The following is a 23,629-nucleotide window of genomic DNA, read 5'->3' as shown; positions in this document are numbered from 1 at the left end:
ATATGTAATGATAAAATGTCAGATATATTCGGAGTTTTGGAATTTACTCAATGTATATTCACCTAATAAAGAAGATCAAAAATTTATGCAAGATATCTTTTTGAAGATAGCAGATACGCAAGGGAACATACTAATAGGAGGGGAATTTAACCTTAATTTGGACTCAAACATGGATAAAACTGGAAAAAAAACTAACAGAAAGAACAAAGTAACCAAATTTATAATTAAATTGATGCAAGAAATGCAACTTTTGGATATATGGAGGAAACAACACCTAAAGGAAAAGGAATATTCATACTATTCGGGTAGACATAAAACATACTCAAGGATAGACCTATTCCTGTTATCAGCCCACATTCAAGGGAGAGTTAGGAAAACGGAATATAAAGCTAGACTATTATCGGACTACTCACCCCTGTTATTGGCAATAGAGCTAGAGGACATCACACCAAGAATGTATAGACGGAGATTAAACTCCATGCTACTTAAAAGGCAGGATTTTAGAGAATTAATTGAACGACAAATTAAAATGTACTTTGAAATAAATACGGAATCAGTGAAAGATGAGTTTATACTATGGGACGCAATGAAAGTGTTCATCAGAGGGCAAATAATAAGTTATGTAACTAAGATGAAGAAGGACTACAATCAGGAAACAGAGCAGTTGGAAAGGGAAATAGTAAATATAGAAAAAGAATTAGCAATGAAGGAAGATACAACTAAAAGAAGAGAATTGGCAGATAAAAAAATAAAATATGAAACTCTACAAACATATAAGGTGGAGAAGAACATAATGAAGACAAAACAGAAATATTATGAACTAGGGGAAAAAACACACAAAATCCTAGCATGGCAGCTTAAGACAGAACAAGTTAAGAAAATGGTATTGGCATTAAGGAAAAAGGACAAACAAATTACATATAATCCAACGGAGATCAATGAAAACTTCAGGGAATTCTACGAGCAATTATATCAAACTGAAAACGAAGGGAAAGAAGACAAAATAGATGTATTTCTAACTAAAATTGAACTACCGAAATTACAAACAGAGGAGCAAAATAAATTAATAAAACCATTTGAAATAGAAGAATTACAGGAGATATTAAAAAAACTACCGAACAATAAAACACCAGGAGAGGATGGATTCCCAATAGAATTCTATAAAACATTTAAAGACTTATTAATTCCTCCCCTTCTGGAAGTAATCAACCAGATTGATAAAACACAAAGCTTACCAGATTCATGCAAAACAGCAATAATTACAGTAATACCAAAGACAGGGAAAGATCCACTCTCACCAGTGTCATATAGACCAACATTTTTACTTAACACAGATTATAAGATAATAGCTAAACTATTAGCAAACAGATTGGCTGACTATGTACCAAAAATAGTAAATCTAGACCAAACTGGATTTATTAAAAAAAGACGAACAGACAATATTTGTAAATTTATTAACTTAATTCATGCAGTAGAAGGGAGTAAAGCGCCAACAGTAGTAGTTGCTTTAGACGCAGAGAAGGCCTTTGACAGAGTAGAATGGAATTATTTATTCAAAGTATTGCAAAAATTCAGTTTACCAGAGAAGTATATTAATTGGATTAAAGCATTATATAAGGGACCATTGGCGAAAGTGACAGTAAATGGATATGTATCAAAGCAATTTAACTTAAGCAGATCAACACGGCAGGGATGCCCACTATCACCTTTATTGTTCGCGTTAGCTATAGAACCACTAGCAGAATTGATAAGAACAGAAAATAATATAAAAGGGATAAAAATAAAAGACAAGGAATATAAAATCAGTTTATTTGCGGATGATGTTATAGTATACTTAACAGAACCAGAAATATCAATAAAAGAATTATATAAGAAATTGAAGGAATATGGAGAAGTATCGGGGTACAAGATTAACGCAAATAAAAGTGAAGCAGTGCTAATGAATAATGCGGATTTCACAAAGTTTAAGAAAGAATCGCCATTTAGATGGCAAACATAAGCAATGCGATACCTAGGTATACAAATAAATAAAAACCTCGGCCATCTATATAAACTCAATTACCATCCATTAATGAAAAAATTACAAGACGACTTAGAGCATTGGAAAGACTTATCACTAACACTGATAGGAAGGATAACCTGTATTAATATGAATATTTTCCCAAGGATACAATCATTACCAATACACCTAACAGAGAAATTCTTCAAGGAGTTAAAGAAAATAATATGGAAATTCTTATAGAAAGGGGGGAAACCGAGGATAGCACTAGATAAATTAACAGAATGGTATAAACAAGGAGGCTTACAACTACCAAACTTTAAGAATTATTATAGAGCCACACAATTAAAATACCAATCAGATTTTTATCAAACAGGGAAAAACCAGATTGGACCAGATTAGAACTAGATAAAATAGGGGAAAAGATACCTGAACACATATTATATAAATGGGATGAAAAATTGGTACAACATAGAACTTCTCCAGTATTACATCATCTGCTCAACATTTGGAAGAAGATTCATGTAGAAAGGAATAAAACAAATGATCAATTACCAAAACTAATATTGACGCAAAATAAGTTACTCCCTTTTACAATAGATAACCTTTCCTTTAGAGAATGGGAGAGAAAAGGGATCAAAAGAATAGAAAATTGTTTTTCAGGAAATAGATTATTATCCTTTCAACAAATGAAGGATAAATATAATATAACTCAAGATACAGTGCTGGCATATTACCAACTGAGATCCTACTTGAAGGACAAATTGGGAAGCAGTCTGAGTTTACCAGAGGGAAGTAACTTTGAATATGTGATTACAGATACAATGACAATCAAAAGATTTATAACAAATATGTATATTAAACTGCAAGAAAAGGAGAATGAGGAAACAAATGGTAAAACTAAACAAAAATGGGAACAAGATCTAAACATAAAGATAAAGAAGGAAACATGGGAGAAGTTATGCTCAGGAACTATGAGAAATACAATAAACACGAGGTTACGTATGATACAATATAACTGGATACACAGGCTATACATCACAGCTCAAAAGTTAAATAAATGGGACCCAACAGTATCTGACAGATGTTTTCGTTGTAAAAAGGAAATGGGAACAACAATTCATGCAATTTGGACATGTGAGAAAGTAGAAAAATTTTGGGAAGATCTAAACCAGATATCAAATAAAATTACAGAAAGCAATATACCAAAAAACCCAGAGATCTTCCTCCTAAGTAATATAAAAAACAAAGAATTTGGACTCGATTTGGATGGAGCACAAAAAAGATTTGTTAGGATAGCCCTAGCTATAGCAAAAAAATGTATTATGTCAACCTGGAAATTAGAAGACAACTTGAGAATACAACAATAGTATATAGAAATGAATAAATGTATTCCATTAGAAAAAATAACATATAATTTAAGAAATAACATTACAATATTCGAACAAATATGGGAGCCATACATGAAACACAATAGAGAAATCCTACCATGGACTTCCACCACCTAAAATTACAGAAGGAGAAGATAATGAAAAGAACTGACTCAGTAAAATTTCTTGTTTATTTTTATTGAGTGACAACATTGTTTGACGGGTTTAATGTATCTTATAGATTGAACTTTAAATAAATGGGGAAGGGAGTGAGGGAGGGAGGGAAGGGAGGGGGAAAAAGGGGGAGAAAACGACACTATATATATATTTTTTTCACACCATAAATCACATTAGCCATGATATACACTATTTCTTTTTCACACATATACAGTGACTTTTTCTCCCCCCCCCCCCCTCCTCCCAAGCCACCCCCCCCACACCCCCCTCTCATCCATTTTAGGTATACAATCTAGGTTGCATTAAGCCAGTCAGACAATGTTGTCATTCAACAAAAATACACCAGAAATTCTACTGAGTCCATTCTTTTCTTTCCTTCTCCTTCCATCAACTTAGGTAATGTTTGTCCCCGGTAGGTTTTCGCTATTGTATTTAATGTAAGGCTCCTATACTTGTTCGAATATTTCAATATTATTTCTTAACCTATATGTTATTTTTTCTAATGGAATACCTTTATTCATTTAAATTTAGTAGTTTCTTCCTTTTAATTTGGATATGTATTCCATTAATATTTAAAGTCATATAGTTCAGCGTAGCCCTTTTTTATTTTGTTTATCTTCTCTTTCCGTTTTTCCATCATTACCTTTCCTCCTTTTCCATTTCTGTTTTCTTATTTTCAACTCTTTATAAGACAACATTCCTACAACATCAAACATTTTCCTTATTCTCCTATTTAAAACTTCTTTAGCCCCAATCTCCCCTTCCCCTCCTGAGTTGTCCTTTATCCCTTGTCGGACAACCACATCTCCCCTCTCCATTTGGATTTGCGAATCCACTCGCAAGCGTCAACTGATTTTGCAGTGACCGCTATTTCCCCCCACCCCACCCCCCCCAGAAAAGATTTCACTTTTCATATGTCACAAAGGTCACTCTTTTAATTCCCTCCTTATTCTCTCTATTCCATTACCTTCCCTTATTAATTCTTGTCTATACTATCTATATTTTCCTCTAAGTACAGATACATTCACGTATGCACATTGTCTCTATTCACTCTTATACCTCTTTACCCGCATACATATCAATCGTGATCATTTTTACTCTCATTACCCGTCTTCATCCCTCAGTCTATTTTTGTCTTTACCCGCATACATATCAATCGTGATCATTTTTACTCTCATTACCCGTCTTCCTCCCTCAGTCTATTTTTGTAATTGTTCTGCAAATTTTCGTGCTTCTTCTGGATCCGAGAATAGTCTGTTTTGTTGTCCTGGAATAAATATTTTCAATACTGCTGGATGCTTTAGTATAAATTTATACCCTTTCTTCCATAAAATCGCCTTTGCTGTATTGAACTCTTTTCTCTTCTTTAGGAGTTCAAAACTTATATCTGGATAAATGAAGATTTTTTGCCCTTTATACTCCAGTGGTTTGTTGCCCTCTCTTACTTTTTCCATTGTCTTCTCCAGTACCTTTTCTCTTGTAGTATATCTTAGGAATTTTACTACAATAGATCTTGGTTTTTGTTGTGGTTGTGGTTTAGAGGCCAATACTCTATGTGCCCTTTCTATTTCCATTTCATGCTGTAGTTCTGGACATCCTAGGGTCTTAGGGATCCACTCTTTTATAAACTCCCTCATATTCTTGCCTTCTTCATCTTCCTTAAGGCCCACTATCTTTATGTTATTTCTTCTGTTATAATTTTCCATTGTATCTATTTTTTGAGCTAGTAGTTCTTGTGTCTCTTTAGTTTTTTTATTAGATTCCTCCAATTTCTTTTTTAAGTCTTCTACCTCCATTTCTGCTGCTACTGCCCGTTCTTCCATCTTGTCCATTTTCTTTCCCATTTCTGTTAAGGTCATCTCCATTTTATTTATTTTCTCTTCTGTGTTGTTTATTCTTTTTCTTAAATCCTTAAATTCCTGTGTTTGCCATTCTTTAAATGACTCCATGTATCCTTTAATAAGAGCAAGTATATCCTTTACCTTGCCTTTCTTTTCTTCTTCTATTTCACTGTACTCTTCCTCTTCCTCTTCCTCTTCCTCTGGGTTGGCCATCTGTTGTTTCTTTGTTGCCCTTTCCTCCTCTTCTTTCTTGTTTCCATTGTCTTCTGTGGTCTCTTCTTGCTGCAGGTGTTCTGCAGCTGTCGTTGCCGGCTGTGGAGATCGACTCCCCAGCTGGTCCCCCCTCCCGTCGGTGTGTTTTTTTCCTCGCGCATGCGCGGTTGCGCACTTTTACTCGGCTCAGCGAGCCATTTTTGTAGTCCATTATTTACCGACCTGAGGGAGCGGGTTTCTCTCTCCACAGCGGGCCTCTTCGGACAGGTAAGGGCTTCACCTTTTTCCTCCGTTGTCTTCTCTTCCTCTCTTCTTACCGTTGCTTTCGATTTTTCTTTTTTTGTCGCCATCTTCTTTCCACCTTTATACTCACTTTTCTGTAACTTTTATTTCTGTGCCTTTGTGTTTTCCTTTGTTTTTCCCGACTTTTCTGGAGAGGGCTGGAGTTCACCGTCCGGCCACTACTCCATCACGTGACTCCTCCCGACACTGTATATATTTAAGAAGAAAAATGTCTGTATGTATCTTGGTCAATATGGTTTATAGTGTGAAAAATAAAATTAAAAAAAAAAAAGTTAAAGAATAGTGAGGGATAAAATTGGGGCCCTTGAGGATCAGAGGGGTAGGTTAGGTGAGAAGTCAGAAGAGAGAGAGAAATTTTAAATTATTTTTTTCTTCAGTATTCACTAAGGAATGGAATATTGAGCCAGGTGAAGTAAGGAAATCTGGTAGTGAGGACAGGGATAATATGCAGATTAATGAGGAGGTGGTACTGGCTATTTTAAAGGTGGATAAATCTCTGGGCCCTGACAAGATATTCCCTAGGACCCTGATGGAGGTTAGTGTACAAATAGTGGGGGCGCTCAGAATACTTAAAATGTCACTGGCCATGGGGGAGGTGCCGGTGGATTGGACGGCAGCTCATGCGATTCAGTTGTTTAAAATAGGGTCCAAAAGTGAACCTGGTAATTATAGGTCTGTGAGTCCAACGTTGGTGGTGGGTAAATTAATGGAGAGTGTTGTTAGAGATGGTATATGCAATTATTTGGAAAGACAGGGATGGATTAGGAGTAGTCAACACAGTTTTGTACGTGCTAGATCATGTTCAACAAATCTAATAGAGTTTTTCGAGGAGGTATTATGACGAGGGGAAGGCTGTGGATATTGTGTAAATGAACTTTAGTAAGGCCTTTGACAAGGTTCCACATTAGACATTAGTTAGGAAGATTCAGGCATTAGGTATTAATGTGGAAGTAGTGAAATGGATTCAACAGTGGTTGGATGGGAGATACCAGGGAGTAGTGGTGGAAAATTGCTTGTCAAATTGGAGACTGGTGACTAGTGGAGTTCCTCAGGGATCAGTACGGGGTCCATTGTTGTTTGTCATTTATATTAATGATCCAGATGATAGGCTGGTAAATTGGATTAGTAAGTATGCAGATTATATGAAGATTGGTGGTGTTGTGGACAGTGAAGAAGGTTTTCAAAGCTTGCAGTGGGATATAGGACAATTAGGTGGGCTGAAAGATGGCAGATGGAGTTTAATATGATAAATGTGAGGTGGTACATTTTGGTAGAACTGATCAGCAAAGATCATCACGTTAAATGGTGGACAATTGTGGAGTGCAGTAGAACAAAGGATTTAGGAATTCTGGTACATAATTCCCTGCAAGTGGAGTCACATGTCGATAGGGTGGTGAAGAAAGCATTTGGTACGTTGGCCTTCATAAATTAGAGTACTGAGTGCAGGATGTCATGTTGAAGTTGTATAAGGCATTGGTGAGGCCAAATTTGGAATATTGTGTGCAGTTTTGGTCGCTGAATTACAGGAAGGATATAAACAGTACAGAGAGGTAGTGCAGAGGAGGTTTACGAGAATGTTGCTGGGGTTTCAGGGTTTGAATTACATGGAAAGGATGAGCAGGCTGGGACTTTATTCTCTGGAGAGTGGAAGATTGAGGGGTGATTTGATAGAGCTCTTTAAAATTACGAGGGGGACAGATAGAGTCAACGTGGACAGGCTTTTCCATTGAGAGTGGGGGAGATTCAAACAAGAGGACGGATTGAGATTGAAGGGGGAAGTGTTTAGGGGAAACATGAGGGGGAATTCCTTCACTCAGAGGGTGGTGGGAGTGTGGAATGAGCTTCTGGCCGAAGTGGTAGATGTGGGCTTGATTTTAATATTTAAAGGAAAGTTGGATAGTTATATGGATGAGAGAGGTGTGGAGGATTATGGTCCGGGTGTGGGTCAATGGGACTAGGTGGGAGAAGGTGTTCAGACTGGACTAGAAGGGCCGAACTGGCCTGTCTCTGTGCTGTCATTGTTATATGGTTTGTCTCTCCATTCCGTCTCCTTTTACAAAAACATGATAATGTGGCCACTGGAACCGCAGTGGACTTGACGAAATAACCACACAAGGCGTTTCTAGAGTGAATCAAACCAATTTACTCTTCATCGTCACCCGCACAACCTTTTAAAAGCCTGAATCGCGCGCTCAACCCACACTGATGTCATCACACACTGATGTCACGTGACCGGTTTGATGCCTCATGGGAGTTGTAGTGCCGCCGTGGTGCCGCTACAATAAATTCTTATCTCGTCTCCTACTATCATTTCCAATGAACACCCTTTGTTGGCTTGGATTCCTCTCCCGCTGGCACTGTCTGAATTCTGAGACTTTCTCACATTTCCTGCCCTTAGCTCATTCCTCGAAGAAGGGCTCAGGCCCGAAATGTTGGCGATGTACCTTTGTCTCCAGTGGACGCTGCGAGACCAACTGAGTTCCTCCAGCATTTCGGTGTGTTCACTACAATCTCAGCGTTTGCAGACTATTCCTGTTTCATTTCTTCCATCCGTGTGCCAGTCTAAGGGTCTCTTAAAGGCCCCTCATTGTTTCAGCCTCCACCACCATCCCCAGCAAGGCATTCCACCCACGACTCTCTGTGTAAAAGAAACCCCTGATTTCTCCCCTAAACTTCCCTCCCTTCACTTTGTACAGATGTCCTCTGGTGTTTGCTGATCTGGCCCTGGGAAATGGGTGCTGGCTGTCCACCATCACAATCTTGTAGACCTCTGTTATATCCAAATGAACCTACAACCATGTACACGTTTGAAGGGTGGGAGGAAACCGGAGGTCCCGCGGTAAAAGCACCTAAGTCACAGGGAGAACACACAAAGTTCTTACGGGTGGTGTGGGATTTGAACCTGGGTCGCTGGTTCTGTAACATTTCCCTCTGCACTATTATTAAGGTTATGACTTATTTTGTTTATTGCTGAGTATTGGACTTGCTGTGGTATGAGTTGACCTGACTGGATAGCACACAAAACACCATTTCTTACTGTGTCATGGTGCACGGGGCAAAATTCAATTGGTGTCCGTTCAGAGGACAAAGAGGAGGTTCTTCCTTCAGGAGCTGGTGAACCTTTGGGATTGTCTCCGCTGAGAGACCCAGTGGAGGTTGGCAGGTCAGGGGGAAGGGGCAGAACCTGAGGCAGCAATGGTAACAGGGCCCAGATGGAGACTTCCTGCTCTGAGCTTTCCTTCCCTCTTGCTCTGCAGGACATTTACTCCAAGCGAGTCATCTCGGTGAGGTCCATAACCCGCGTCTCCTACGTTGGCGAGCAGAAGTTCGAGGTTGTCACCTCGAACCGCACCTTTGTGTTCCGGGCTGAGAGTGATGGTGAGTGGGTCTGTCGGCAACCCCCGCAGCACCCAGTGTACCAACATGTACCAACTTGTACCAACACGTACCTAGATGTACCAACATGTACCAATGTGCACCAACACGTACCAATGTTCACCAACGTGTACCAACTTGTACCAATGCACACCAACACGTACCAATGCACACCAACATGTACCAATGCACACCAATGTATACCAACATGTACCAATGCACACCAACTTGTACCAATGCACACCAATGTGTACCAATGCACACCAATGTGCACCGAAGCACACCATCGCGCACTGATACACTCACCAACACATACCAACGCGCACCAACACAATCATCAACGCACTTACCAACACGTACCAATGCGTACCAACATGCACCAATACGAAACACTCACTCATCAAGCGCACCAACGTCCACTCACCAACACGCACCAACACACCCAGACGCACTCCTCAGCACACCCCAACGTACTCCTCAACGCACTCTCGCAGCTCCCAGTGCATCAACACATTCCCTGTGCACCCTTCAGCGCACTGCCAACACATCCCCAATGGCAAACCCCAATGCACCTCCCAACACACCCCACCAGACCCTCCCCTGCACCTCACACCACACTAACCCCTCCCCATGACTCCCTGACCTCTTCCCCATCTCCCTGATCCTGTATCCCCGACCCTCTCCCTTCTCCTTGATCCCTCCCCATTTCCCTGACCCCTCTTTCCATCTCTCCGACCGCTATTTCTGTCTCCCCGACCCTTCCTTGTCTCCCCGGTCCCTACCCCCTCTACCCTATCCCTCCCCAAGTCTTCCAGACCCTGTATCCCCGACCCTCTCCCTTCTCCTTGATCCTTCCCTAACCCTTCATGGTCTCCCTGACTCCTCCCCATGTCTCCCAGACCCTGTCTCCCTGACCCTCTCCCTACTCCCTGATCCCTCCATTACCCCTCCTCCTCCCCTTCTCCCCATCTCACTGATCCCTCCCTGTCTTCCGCCTCTCCTCCCTATCTCCCTGGCCCCTCCTCCCTGACCCCTCTCCCCCTCCTGGACCCCTCCCCCACACATTACTGCACACCGCTTCCCTCACATCTCCCCCGACTGCTTCCCCTGCAACCCTCCACCTACCGTGAACCCTCCCCACCTTGTCTCGTTCAACCACCTCTCCTTCCAACCGAGCTCGTCTGCAATGTGGGCCAGGGTCTGCATTTGATGACTGAATGGTGTGGGCTTGTTGGAGGGCAGAGCGAGGTAGGGAGGGAGAGAGGGAGGAGTTTTGGAGGCAGGGTTGAAGGGAGAAATGGATGGGAGGTTTGGAGGGAGCGATGGTAACATGCATGGAGGGAGGGTTTTGATGGAGGTTTGGAGGGAGTGAAGGTGGGAGGGAGGAAGGGGTAATTGGATGGAAGGGGTCAGGAGGGAGAAGACATTGGAAAGAGAAAATGGGAGGTTTGGAGGATAATCCTGGAGCCACACAGCATGGAAACAGGCCCTTCAACTCAACTTGCCCACGCCGACCAAAATGTCCCACCCACATATCTCTCTAAACCCGTCCAATCCGTCCAAATGTTCCATCAACATTGCAATAGCACCTGCCTCAACCCCCTCCTCCAGCAGCTCATTGCACACCCCCCACCACCCTCTGTGTGAAAATGTGACCCCTCAGGTTCCCGTTAAAACTCTCCCCACCCTCACCCTAATAAACCCATGTCCCCCGGTTATCAGTTCCCCTATTCTGGGCAGAGGACTCTGCGTTCACCTGATATATTCCCCTCATAATTTTGTCCACCTCTGAGATCATCCCTCATCCCCCTGCACTCCAAGGCATATAGCCCTGGCCTGCTCCACCTCTCCCTGCAGCTCAAGATCCCTGAGTCCTGGAATTGTCCTCGTAAATCTTCTCTGCCCCTCTCCAGCTCGATGTCTTTCCTGCAGCATGATGACCAACTCTGGTGACCCTGGAATTGCATGCATGTATGTAGGATGTAGTTACTTGCTGCTAACTGGTGTGGAGGACCAGAGCTCGAGGCTGACTAGGGGGAGGTAGCCCTCTTGCTTGCACATGAGTGTTCCTGTCCACTGCTCCTGGCTCACATTGGGACTAACCTCGTAGATGGCCAACATTGCCACATCCTTGCTAATAAAATCCCATGTGATTCGCATAACTCCTGCCTCGTGAGTTATTGACTGCGGTTCAATTTTATTAGCAAGGACGTGGCAGCATTGGTCATCTACGAGCCTAGTCCCAATCTGAGCCAGGAGCAATGGACAGGCACACTGACGTGCAAGCGGCCTATAGCACCGGTCCTTCACACCGGCCAGCACCGAGCAACTACATTCTACATCCAAATATGCATTCCAGGGATCACCACACCAACACTGAACACAATGCTCCAAATGCGGCCTCACCAATGTCTGGTGCACCTGCAGTAAAAACACACAACGCTGGAGAAACTCAGTGTCCATAAAAGAGATTCTTTGGACCTGCTGAGTTTCTCCAGCATTATGTGTTTTTACTTCTACCATCAAGTCTACAGATTTTCATGATTTATTTCTTATACAACTGCAACGTGACCTCCCAGCGTCTGTACTCAATACTCTGACTGATGAAGGCCAATGTGCCAAAAGCCTTTTTGACTTCCTTATCTACCTGTGACACTACAGTCAAGGTACTATGTACCTGGACTCCTTGATCCCTCTGCTCTACAACACTCCCCGATCCCTCCCATCCACTGTAAAAGGTCCTACCCGCGTTAGCCCACCCAAAATGGAACTCCTCACATTTCTCTGTATTAAACATTCCTCGACCAACCTGCCCGACTGATCAAGAGCCTGCTGCAGTCTTTGGCAACTGTCCTCGCTACCTACAATCCGGACACTTCAGTGTTGGAGGGAAGGAGAAATGGATGGTTGGAAGGAGAGATGGTGTGGAGGGAGGGAGAGATGGATGGTTGGACGGAGAGATGATGTGGAGAGAAGAAGGAGAGATGGATGGTTGGAAGGAAAAATGGTGTGTAGGGAGGATGGAGAGATGGATGGTTGGAAGGAGAGATGGTGTGGAGGGAGGGAGAGATGGATGGTTGGACAGAGAGATGATGTGGAGAGAAGGAGAGGGATGGTTGAAAGGAAAAATAGTGTGGAGGGAGGAGGGAGAGATGGATGGTTGGAAGGAGAGATGGTGTGGAGGGAGGAGGGAGAGATGGATGGTTGGAAGGAGAGATGGTGTGGAGGCAGGAGGAAAGTTTGAGGGGATGGTGGGCAGGAGGGAGGGAGAGGGAGAGTTGGACAGAAAGATGGAGGGTTGGAAGGATGTAATGTGGAGGGATGAGGAGTTGAGGGGAGGGATATTAGGAGGGAGAGAGGGACAGCATTGGAAGGAGAAGTGGGGGGGGAGGGTTTGAAGAGAGGGAGAGTGTGGGAGTGTTGGAAGGAGAGATGATGAAGGGAGGTCAGGGGGGTTGAGGATTAGTAGGGGAGAGAGAGAGAGAGCATGTTAGGGTCCACAGTCTGGGCTCATACCTCTGTGTGGGCCACAGGTGAACGGAACGATTGGGTCCATGTGATCCAGCAGACGATGGGAGAGAAGAGGGAGCAGGAGCTGAGAGCGATACGGGCTTCAGAATACTTCCTGCAGGAAAGCATCTCGGAACTTGGCGAGAAGTTTGGATACTTGGAGCTGCGGGCCTCTCGGAAGAAGATCTTTGTGTCGGTCCGCGGGGACAAGGTGTGGCTGTACAAGAGCGAGGAGGTGAGCCCCTCCACATCTCACACACACCAGGGTGGAGGGCTCCACCTCTGCAAAAGGCCATTTTCCCCATTGTAATGGTGCTAGCTCTCCTTCCACACATCAAGAGCACATTGTCTCGAGAGGCGCTCCCACTCAGAGAGTCTCACGTGGTGGAAACAGGACCTTTGGCCCATCTCGTTCAACCTTGCCTTCGACCCATAAACAGGAACTGGGGGCTGAAACCAATGTGGGAGTACTGGGGGAGGTCTCACTCTGTGGGGGGGGGGGGTCAGCACTGAGGGGGTTCACACTGAGAGATAGTCATGGCAGTTGTTGTTCTGACCGGCAGGACCATCACCTTGGAACGGGCATCACCTCCGTGGAAATGAACGTGGCCACAGTGAAGGAGACAGACCGGAGGGGATTTGATCTCACAACGCCATACAGGACTTTCAGGTACCCTCCCCTCCCCCCATCCTTCCATTATTCTCTCCCCTTCCCTTCCCTCCCTCCACACCTCCCCTCCAATTACATCACCTCCCTCCACTTCTCTCCCCTACCCTCATCTCCACTCTCTTCCCCTCCTTTCTTCTCCTCTCCCCTCCATTCCCTTGATCCCCTCCCCTCTCCTCCCTTTCCCTGCCCTCCCAACCCCTGCCCTCCTCTCCCCTCACCTGTGCTCCACACCGTGTGTCGGTGGTAGAGGGAGCTGTTGTGTTTGGGCCAGAGGGAGGGAGTGTGTAGGGGATGGAGGGAAGCACTGTGTAGGGGCAGAGGGAGGCAGTGTGTAGGGGCAGAGGGAGAGAGTGTGTAGGGAATGGAAGGAGGGAGTGTGTCGGGGACGGAAGGAAGATGTGTGTCAGGAATGGAAGGACGGAGTGTGTTGGGGAGGGAGTGTGTCGGGGACGGAAGGAGGGAGTGCGTCGGGGACAGAAGGAGGGAGTGTGTCGGGGATGGAGGGAGGGAGTATGTCGGGGATGAAGGAGGAAGTGTGTCGGGGATCGGATGGAGAGCTGGTCGACCCCTGCCTGGCCCTGGATGGTGTGGACTATGTGGGGTGAGTGTTGAATCTGATCTTCTGACCAGTGGAAAGCTGCTAACGTCCCTGCCGTTCGTGAGAACGCTGCCACCCACACTGCTTCGTACATGCCCTGGTCAGTCCTACCAGGACGTGACGGGAAGTCCCCCCACTGCCCTGACTGACTGATCTCTTCTCCCCCACCCCCTTGACACAGCTTTGTAGCTGATTCAGACATGGAGAAGGACGAATGGATGCAGGCCCTGAGGGAGGCAACGGCTGAGGCACTGTCCAACTACGAGGTGGCTGAGCAGATCTGGGCCTCGGAGCCGAACACCCAGTGTGTGGATTGTGGATCGCCCAGGCCAGAGTGGGCCTCCATCAACTTGTGTGTGGTCATGTGCAAGAAATGTGCAGGTGCTTTAGTTAATGGGGGTGGGTGGGGGGGGGGTCACTGTGGGAGCCCAGTACTGGGGGGAGGGGGGTCACTGTGGGAGGGGCAGTACTGGGGGTCATACTGTGGGAGGGGCAGTACTGAGAGGAGTGTCGTGCTGTGGGAGCTCTACGTCGACCAGGGATTTATGGTTTTAAAATTGAGTCGTGCAAATCCAGAAGTCGCTGAAAAGTGTGGGAACACATTCTCATCTCAGCGGTGGTCATTTTTGGAGGAGGAGAGAGGATTTTGCCCAGCAAGGTCTTTGACTGAGTGCTGTGGGAGCAGCAGTGGCTGGCAGGTTGCCGGGGCCTTTTCTGGAGTTCAGTGGGAGTTGGGTTGGTATCGTCGGAAGGGCCACTCCCAACCGAGGACTTTTGCTCAGGACGACTGGGGGCTGAAGATTATCAACAGCTCCTGGGATTAGTGAGGCCAGAGAGGATCGGGCTGACCTGGAGGAGGACATTCTCCCTGCGCTCGGAGGAGCAGCAGTTTGTAGTTATCAGTGCACAGACATTCCTGTGGAAACTCCCACCACACTCCCTTCCTTGCACTGCGCTTTGGAGACTCCTCAATTGTGTGCTCTGCTGGTGGAAGGACAGTTTTTCTATCAGCAGGTGCGATAATTACTGACTGCGTAGGACTTTCATCATGGCGGCCTGCAGCTCTACGATGGTGGCCCCTCGGACCTACGCAGCAGTTGGAGCTCCTGGAGGCGGGTGTCCTGCAGCGGCATCGGCCTTCTGCTTAATGACTTTAGAAAATGCCATTCAATGCACTGTACCTCCGTCCTTCGGTCTGGAAAGCATTTTAAAAGCTCTTACTCAAGGCGGTAGATAAAAGTCGTGGCAAGACTATGTTTTTCTTGCGGCCTGCTGGAGAGGTGTGCCTGGCCCTTAATAAGGGGCTGACGGTGGGAAGGCTCTTCATTCCGATGGAGCCGGTGGAGGCCCCCGTGCAGAGGGTGGTCCTGTCTGCCGTGTACCCCCTTATCCCTGATGCACCTGCGATCTCTGGGGGAGGTTAAGTCAGACATCACCATTATGCTCCATAAGCCTGCTGTACCTGGCTACGTCCTTGTATGCCTTTAAAAGGCTTGTTTTCATGCAGTTGGCATGGGGTAGGGATGTTGAGGGACGTTTCCAGGTGAATGTAGAGGGGAACACTTATCCCGTGTACTGGACCACGGGGCGTCCAAGGTGTCGGGAATGTAAGGGGTGTGGGCACATTCGGAAGGATTGCCCTACCGGTGAGCTGCTCACTCCATCTCGTCAGTGTTGGGAGGCAAAGCTGGCCCTTCAGGGAGGTAAAGCTGGCCCTTACTCTGCTGTCCCCCCTCCAGCTGTTTCTCCCCGTAGGGTAGATATCCCTGATGTGGCAGGGGCGAAGGGCACTGGGGGAACGCATGGGGTGGATGGTGGGGAAGGATGGATTCCCATTACGGGGAGGAAAGCACGAAGGAAGACAAAACACCTCCAGACCCTTCCTTTGAAAGAGTCGGCGGTTTCCTCCAGGCCTGATTCAGAGGACCTGATACTCCCTGGGGGCCCGAAGGAGTTGGGGAAAGTGATGGGGTACATAGGAACATAGGAAGTAGGAACAGGAGTCGGCCAAAAATGGCCCATTGAGCCTGCTCCGCCATTCAATACGATCATGGCTGATCTAATTTATGACCTAACTCCACCTACCTGCCTTCTCCCCATATCCCCTCATTCCTCTATCATGTAAAAATTTATCTAACCGAATTTTAAACATGTCTAATGAAGCAGCCTCAACCTGGTTAGAGAATTCCAAACATTCACTACTCTCTGGGAAAAACTATTTTTCCTCATCTCTGTCCTAAATCTACTCCCCCGAATCTTGAGACCGTGTCCTCTCGTGTCAGAGGCGGAGGATTCCTTAGGGATGGAAGGTCTCTCTGCCTCAGAAAATAAGTGAGATGAAGCGCAGGAGACGCGTGTCTGCGGAAGGGGAAACGGGGGAAGCTGAGGGAGGGGATTTACCCCCAGTAAAGGCCGCATATGCGGAGTAACTTTCTGGAGCTAGAGGGTAGCGCTGATGTGGCAGGGCCACTTGAAGGTGGTGATCTGCCCTCTGTCAGAGCTGCACTTCCAGAGGAAATCTGGAGTTTGTGGGGGATTCATCTGTGCAGGAGGGAGGGGACCTATCCCTTGGTGTGGCTATGCACCCACCTCCTGTTGTGGCTATGCACCCAGATAGTGGCCTCCTGGTGAGGGACAGATGGCCCCTGGATCACCAGTCCCCTCAGTTCATAAGTCACCAGTCCATTCTGTGGTGGGTGACCAGGATGTGGAGGAGGGTACGTCTCGGACAATGCGTATCCTCCATTCGGATTCCAGAAGGGTCTGTGAGCCGCCTGTACTGGGAAGTGGTGGTGAAGGGGGCATAAACCCTGCCACGCCTGTGATCCTAGCTCAAGGTGTGTCAGGGTCTCCCTCGGTCCCGAGAGGGACAGAAGTGGGCACATTGTTCATTGGGGGTGCCTGCCCAGAGGGAGACGAGAATGTGGGATATGGCGAGGAGGACTCTTTTGACACAGAGCTGTCAGACCTCGCTGTTACCAGTTCTGGGTCTACGGTCGTCACAGTGGAGGATGTGAGAGAGTTCCTGAAGGACACCTGGGGGATAATGAACAGAGCCCAGTTGGCTGCTGCCTGTTGGATGGATCTCCCCAGGGTTTGTCAATCCCTCTATAACATCATTAAAAAGTTAAGGAAGGTGTCAGAATTGACTAAGAGTGAATGGTGCAATTTCAAGTCGTTCCTGCAGATACTGCTGCTGGTAGACATGGAGAGTGGAGGGTTTGTGCAGGAGACCCACACCATTTCAGGAGACTAATCTACCTGGCTCTTGGAGTGGCGCAGTGGGGGAGGTTTACTCGATTCAACTAAGCTGCACTTTGAGCGAGGTGGCAATTTTGTTGGCCATGACCTTCCGACCCGAAATTCTAAAGGTTCAGGAGCTGGTGCCTGGCCATCTACTTCATCTGGCTGTGCACCAGGATGGTGTACCATTGTATCTCGTCAATGTTTATGCCCCTGAGCCTGGCCCACTGCAGGCACGCCTGTTTCGAGATGTGTCTGCCCTGCTGGTGTCTTTTAGCCAGGAGGAATGTGTTATCCTCAGGGGTGATTTTAATTGCACCCTCAAGGACAGGGATCATTCTGGGCCTCGGATTTTACAAGCCTCAATGAGGCTGCTGAGGGAGCTCGTGGGTTCTTTTGACTTGGTCAGTGTTTGGTGGAACCTCCACCCGGACTCATGTGCTTATTCGAGGATGGGTGGAGAAGGGGGAGGCTCACGGATCGACCGACAGAATATGTCTCCAGAATGCATGTTTCCTGGGTGTTGGCTGCCTCCATGCGCCGGTGGCATTCTCGGACCATTATCTGGTCTGGGCAGTGTTCATTCCATCCTGCCCCCAGGTGAGGTCCGCGTATTGGCACTTTAACAACCAGTTGCTGGAGGAAGACCGATTCCGGGATTAATTTCGGGATGACCTGGAGGGGTTGGCTGGAGGAATTCTGCTCCCTGCAGCTGTGGAGGGAAGTGAGCAAGGCCCACATTCGTCTGTTCTGTCAGGACTACTCCAGCGGCTCGACCAAGGGACGGAACTCTGAGATCGGACATTTTGAGATAGAGGTGCTCGACTTGGAGTCTCGTCTCGGTCTGACCCCTGAGGACCCACTCCTGTGGCAGGAGCACCAGAGGAAGAAAGATGCGTTGAGGGACCTGCGGCTTACGCAGTCCCAAGGTGCGTACTTGAGGTCACAGATCCAAATTCCTCCATGATTTGGACCGTAACTCCCCTTCTTCTCATTGGAGAAGAGCCGGGGAATACGGAAGAAGATAGTGAAGTTGCTGTCTGACAGTGGGTCCTCTGTCACAACTCCGGCAGGAATCCTCCTGGCTGTTTGCTCTTTTACGGAGACTTGTTCTCGCCGGACCCATCAGATGTGGACGCATGCAGGGTCCTGTGGGAGGGTCTACCAAAGATTACTCCGGAGGCAGCTGGGCAGTTGGATGCTCCCCTAGCACTGGGTGAGCTGACTCTGGCCCTGCACCAGCTTAAGAGCGGAAAGTCCCCTGGCTTGGATGGCCTGACTACAGAGTTCCTCCGGGCTTTTTGGGAGGTCCTGGGTGAGGACTACGCAGAGTCTGGCCACTGGAGAATTGCCCCTTATGTGGCAGAGAGCCGTCGTGGCCCTGCTGCCGAAGAATTGAGACCTCTGCCTATTGAAGAACTTGCAGCCGGTCTCTCTCCTTTGCTTGGACTACAAGGTTTTTGCCCGGTCATTGCCCAACCATCTGGGCTCTGTGCTGGGGCAGATTGTCCACCCCGACCAGTCATACACCGTCCCAATCCTGTCCATCCAGGACAATATCCATCTGGTCTAGGACCTGATCCATCTATCCCAGGAGACTGGTATACAAAGAGCCTTTCTCTCCCTGGATCAGGAGAAGGCGTTTGACAGGGTGGACCACAGCCACTTAGTGGGTTCTCTACAGGCTTTTGGGTTTGGGCCGCACTTTGTAAGCCGGATTCGGCTCTTGTACTCTGCCACAGAGTGCCTCGTAAAAGTGAACGGGTCTTTGACTTGCCCCATTCCCTTTGACAGGGGAGTACGTCAGGGATGCCCCATGTCTGGCCAGTTGTACGCCATCTGCGTGGAGCCATTCCTGAGACTTCTTCGTAAGAGGTTGACAGGGATGGTTCTATGTGAGCCAGACATGAAGAACATCCTCTCGGCCTACGCTCACGACATGCTCCTAACGGTCACCGACCCCATTGACCTGCGGAAGACGCGGGAGTGCCAACAGGTCTTCTCTTCTGCATCCTCTGCCAAGATCAATTGGGCTAAATGTTCCGGTCTTTTGGTGGGTCAGTGGCAGGTTGACTCCCGGCCAGAGGAGATGCAGCCATTCACGTGGAGCACCACGGATCTCCTCTACTTGGGGTTCCACCTGAGTCCAACCTGACTAGCGGACTGGCGGGTCTGGAAGCGAAAATCGTTCCCTGGTCGACGCTGGTCTGGCCTCCTTGGGGTACTTTACTACCGAGGCAGGGTGGTGGTCATCAATCAGCTGGTGGCCTCCATGTTCTGGTACCAGTTGGCCACCTTGGTCTCACCTGCTGCCTTTACCACAAGCATTTAGTTGGTGGACTTCTTCTGGTGCAACTGAAAACACTGGGTCTCTGCAGCAGTTCTGAGTCTGCCCATTGCAGAGGGTGGACAGTCTGCCCATTGCAGAGGGTGGACAGTGTGTGATAGTACACAGCTGGTGGCCCTCCACCTTAGGACACTGCAGAGATTCCTGTCTGCTGAGCACACACCCAGCTGGCACATGCTGGCCATGTACTTTCTCCGACGGAGCCTCTGCCTTCACGAGGGCATATGGCTACCTCCGGCGAGAGTCAGCCGTGCTGCTCTGCAGAGGTTGCCAAGTTATAACCGGCCCTGACTGAAAAGCTGGAACATGTTTGTCTCTGGCCTAGACGACCCCCCCTCCCCACAAACCAGTTGGGAGTGGTGACCCAGCTGTGAGCCCGGAGTTGATCATTGGACCCAGGCCCTGACATCTCACCTGGGATCCTGCCCCGTACAACCTGAGCCATCTCTCCTCGATGCCCACTGTGCCATTCCGGGAGGCGGGGAGGAAGTTCTTGTACAGGTTGCTGCTCCGTACCTTTCACATTCTTGCCCTGGTCCACCGCGGAGACACGCTATGGCACCTGGCGTTACCACCTGCCAGTCAACAATGTCCCTAGTGGTGGTTGCTCTATGCAGGGATTTATTTTCCCCTTGTACATCAGAGACCTGGCGTGGAGGCTATTACATCAGGTGGTGCCCTACAACAAGCTTTTGAGTCGGTACACGGATCTCTCAGCTACGTGCTACTTTTGCGGGCAGGAGAGTGTGTACCACATGTACATTGGATGTGTAAGGTTGCAGCCCCTCTTTGCCTTTCTGAAGAGGCTACTCCTCGCCTTCTGGTTGCATTTTAGCCCTACCCTCTTTATCTTTGGCACTCAGTGAGGAAGGGGGTAGGAAGGAAAGGAGCAGGAAGGAAAGGAGATGTCCTGATCGCATTGCTCCTGGACCTGGCCAAACTGTCCATCTGTGGCTCATGGAAGCAAGCAGCCCTGGTCTCCCCCAGCATTGAAGAGCTGGACATCTTCCGGGGGTACATTCGCGCCCGGGTGTCTTTGGAAAATGAGCATTGTCTGTCCACGGGAGCTATGGAGGGGTTTTGGGAGCGCTGGGCACCGTGGGATGTGTACGTCATCCTTGACAGGGATGGCAATATTTTAATATAACTAGATAGTTGTCCTGTGGTTTGTGTTTATAATTGTTTGGTGACTCCAGTATATTTGTGCAATGATGTACATGTGAAATAAAGTATATTTAAAAAAAAACCAAAAGTACAGTGCTGGAGGGGTCACTGTGGGAGGACAGTACTGGGGGCGGTCTGTAGCAAAGATCTAGAATCAACGTTTCAGGCTTGAGCCCCTCATCAAGGGATGAGCCTAATGTAGACAGATGCCCGAATGAAAAGGTGGGGGGAAGGGGCAGGGGGAGGAGCGCAGTCCCATGGGCAATAGGTGGATAAGGGAGGGAGGGGACAGCAGCAAACGGGTGGGGGGTGTTATGGTTCTGTAAATGGAGAGGGGAATGGGTAGAGAACTGGAGGAAAGATGATAGAGGGATGGGGAGAGATGGAGGACAGGCAGTGGGCCAGCAGAAACCGAAATTTCGATGTCAATGTCGTCCAGCTGCACAGGGCCCAGACGGAATATTAGCGTTGTTCCTCAAATTTGTGGTGGCCTTGGTATGACAGTACATGAAGCCTTGGTCAGACATGTCCACACGGGAGTGGGGCATCGAATTGAACTGGGAGATCCCTGTGACTGATGCGGGAAGAGCGAGGGTGCTCAGTCGAGCGATCCTCCAGGTCTGCGTTCCGGTCTCTCCGACGTAGGGGAGACCACATCAATAGATGACTCCTGCACGTTCACAACTGAAATGTGGCCTCACTTGGAAGGACTGTACTAAGGTAGATTGAACATGATGCCTCTCCTCAAGCTGTCACTCTCCTTTTGAGAAGTGCTGAATTTTAAATTTAAATTTAGGTATACGGCGCAGTAGCAGGCCCTTCCGGCCCACGAGCCCGTGCTACACAGTTATGTGCCAAATTAACCTATAAACCCCATACGTTTTGAAGGATGGGAGGAAACCGGAGCACCTGGAGGAAACCCATGCAGGTCACGGGGAGAACGTACAAACAGACAGCGCCAGATTCGATTTACATTAGCTGGCGCTGTAGCTGCTACGCTAAGCGGGCCACCCCCAAACTGACAAGGAACTGAGGATCTGCTCCTCCCCTGCTCATGGGATCTTGCAGTGCCCAGCGTTCCCTGTAACAACTCAACAACTGAGTCGTCTGGGACTGTAGTCGCTCGAATTTGGAAGACTGAGAGAGAGAGAAACATAAGATTATGAATGTGATAGGTAAAATAGAGGTAGACAAGTTATTCCAATCGGTGGGGGAGACCAGAACTGGGGGGACAGGGGAGTAGATTTAGGACGGAGATGAGGAGGAACTGCTTTTCCAAGAGGGGGGTGAATCTGTGGAATTTTCTGCCCATTGAAGCAGGGGAGGCGACCTCAGTAAATGTACTTAAGACAAGGCTGGACAGATTTTTACAGAGTAGGGGAATTAAGGGACATGGGGAAAAGGCAGGTCAGTGGAGATGAGTCAATCAGTAGATCAGCCACGATCGCGTCGAATGGCAGAACAGGCTCGACGGGCCAGATGGCCAACTCCTGCTCTTGTTTCTTATGTCGTTAACTACTTGAGGCAGTGTGGGTTGCCTTGGGATGTGGTGTCCTCGATCAGCTGGGTGGCAGGGGCCAAGTTGGGGACTCTCGTGCGGACTGTGGGCGGACACTGACCTTATCTCCCCATCCCCCTCCCCCTTCTCACCTCGTACAGGGGAGCACCGAGCTCTGGGGCCAGGCATCTCCAAAGTCCGCAGCTTGAAGATGGACAAGAAGGTGTGGACCCAGCAACTGATTCAGGTAACTCGCCCAGTGACTGCATGCGCTGATTGTAGCAAGGACACAGAGAGGCTGGAGCAGACCTTGCAGCATCCAGAGGAGGTAAAGATACATCAGCAACATTTCAGGCCTGAACCCTTCTTCGAGGTAGGAGTAACAGGCTGGGGAGAAGGGACGAGTGGCCAGGGGGAGGAGTACAGACCCACAGGCTAAAGGTGACAACTGCATATGCACAGGAGGGAGGAAGGGTTCAAATTGATAGGGGGTGGTTGGCTCGGTGAATGCAGAACTGGGACAGAGGGAAAAGGTGGGGGTGGGGGGAAGAGAAGATGTTTTTATGGGAGGGCTCTGCTTCAAGGCCGGCTCCATTAGGGGAGGAAAATCTGCACTCCCCCTTTTTACAGACAAGGGCTAAAGGCCCTTTCACAAAGAGCAGTGCCTCGTGGCATCCCCTGGAGCTGATGGAGAAGGGGTGACTGGTGTCGTGCTGCCGTCTGCCAATGTGATGTCATATGCACGCGCCCTGAGGGGGAAAGAACCCTGTATCAGGAAATGGCGACCCAAGATCTCCCCCATTAAAACTCATTTTCTTCCCGTGAGTTCCGGGACTGATGGCAGGAACGTAGCCTCCAATGTGCTCTCTCGCCATGCAGGCTGTCGGGGTTTTTAAATTCACGCTCCCGGGTCACGGGCTGATAGTGTTGTCATGACGTCATCATCCCACCCCTAGCCAGCCGCTTGCAGCGGCAGAACGTTAATGGAGCGAGGTGGAGTGCTCAGCTCCATCCGGATGGGCAGCCTGAGTAGGGTCCAGATTCAGTGTCTGTGGGGTGGGGGCACGCACTGAGGATTTGTATTTGTATGTGGGGTTGTGTGTGTGTGTTTATGTGTGGGGGTGTGTTTGCATGTGGGTGTGTGTTTATATGTGGGGTGTGTTTGTGTGTGGGGGTGTGTTTGCATGTGGGTGTGTGTGTGTTTGCGTGTGGGGGTGTATGTGTTTGTGTGTGGGTGTGTATGTTTTTTTGGAGAAATGCTGTTTCATATTCAAGTTCAAATCAGAATTTATTGTCATAAACATGTCACAAGATTCGTTGT

General features: G+C 47.9%; 1 protein-coding gene across 10 annotated transcripts in view; it reads left to right on the top strand.

The window, feature by feature from the left end:
* LOC138739667 (arf-GAP with Rho-GAP domain, ANK repeat and PH domain-containing protein 1-like) overlaps positions 1–23,629 on the top strand; it is a 200,240-nt gene that overhangs the window by 117,468 nt on the left and 59,143 nt on the right. For all 10 annotated transcript variants that reach the window (XM_069892186.1, XM_069892195.1, XM_069892196.1 and 7 more), the window contains 5 exons: positions 9,161–9,281; positions 12,812–13,023; positions 13,352–13,458; positions 14,238–14,437; positions 22,470–22,555. In XM_069892186.1, coding sequence (XP_069748287.1) covers positions 9,161–9,281; positions 12,812–13,023; positions 13,352–13,458; positions 14,238–14,437; positions 22,470–22,555 — 726 coding nt within the window. The remainder of the gene's footprint in view (positions 1–9,160; positions 9,282–12,811; positions 13,024–13,351; positions 13,459–14,237; positions 14,438–22,469; positions 22,556–23,629) is intronic.

Source organism: Narcine bancroftii, chromosome 7, assembly GCF_036971445.1.
Source record: "Narcine bancroftii isolate sNarBan1 chromosome 7, sNarBan1.hap1, whole genome shotgun sequence".
Lineage (NCBI taxonomy): Eukaryota > Metazoa > Chordata > Chondrichthyes > Torpediniformes > Narcinidae > Narcine > Narcine bancroftii.
Note: the sequence above shows the minus strand (reverse complement) of the source record. Positions and strands in the feature narration are given on the sequence as shown.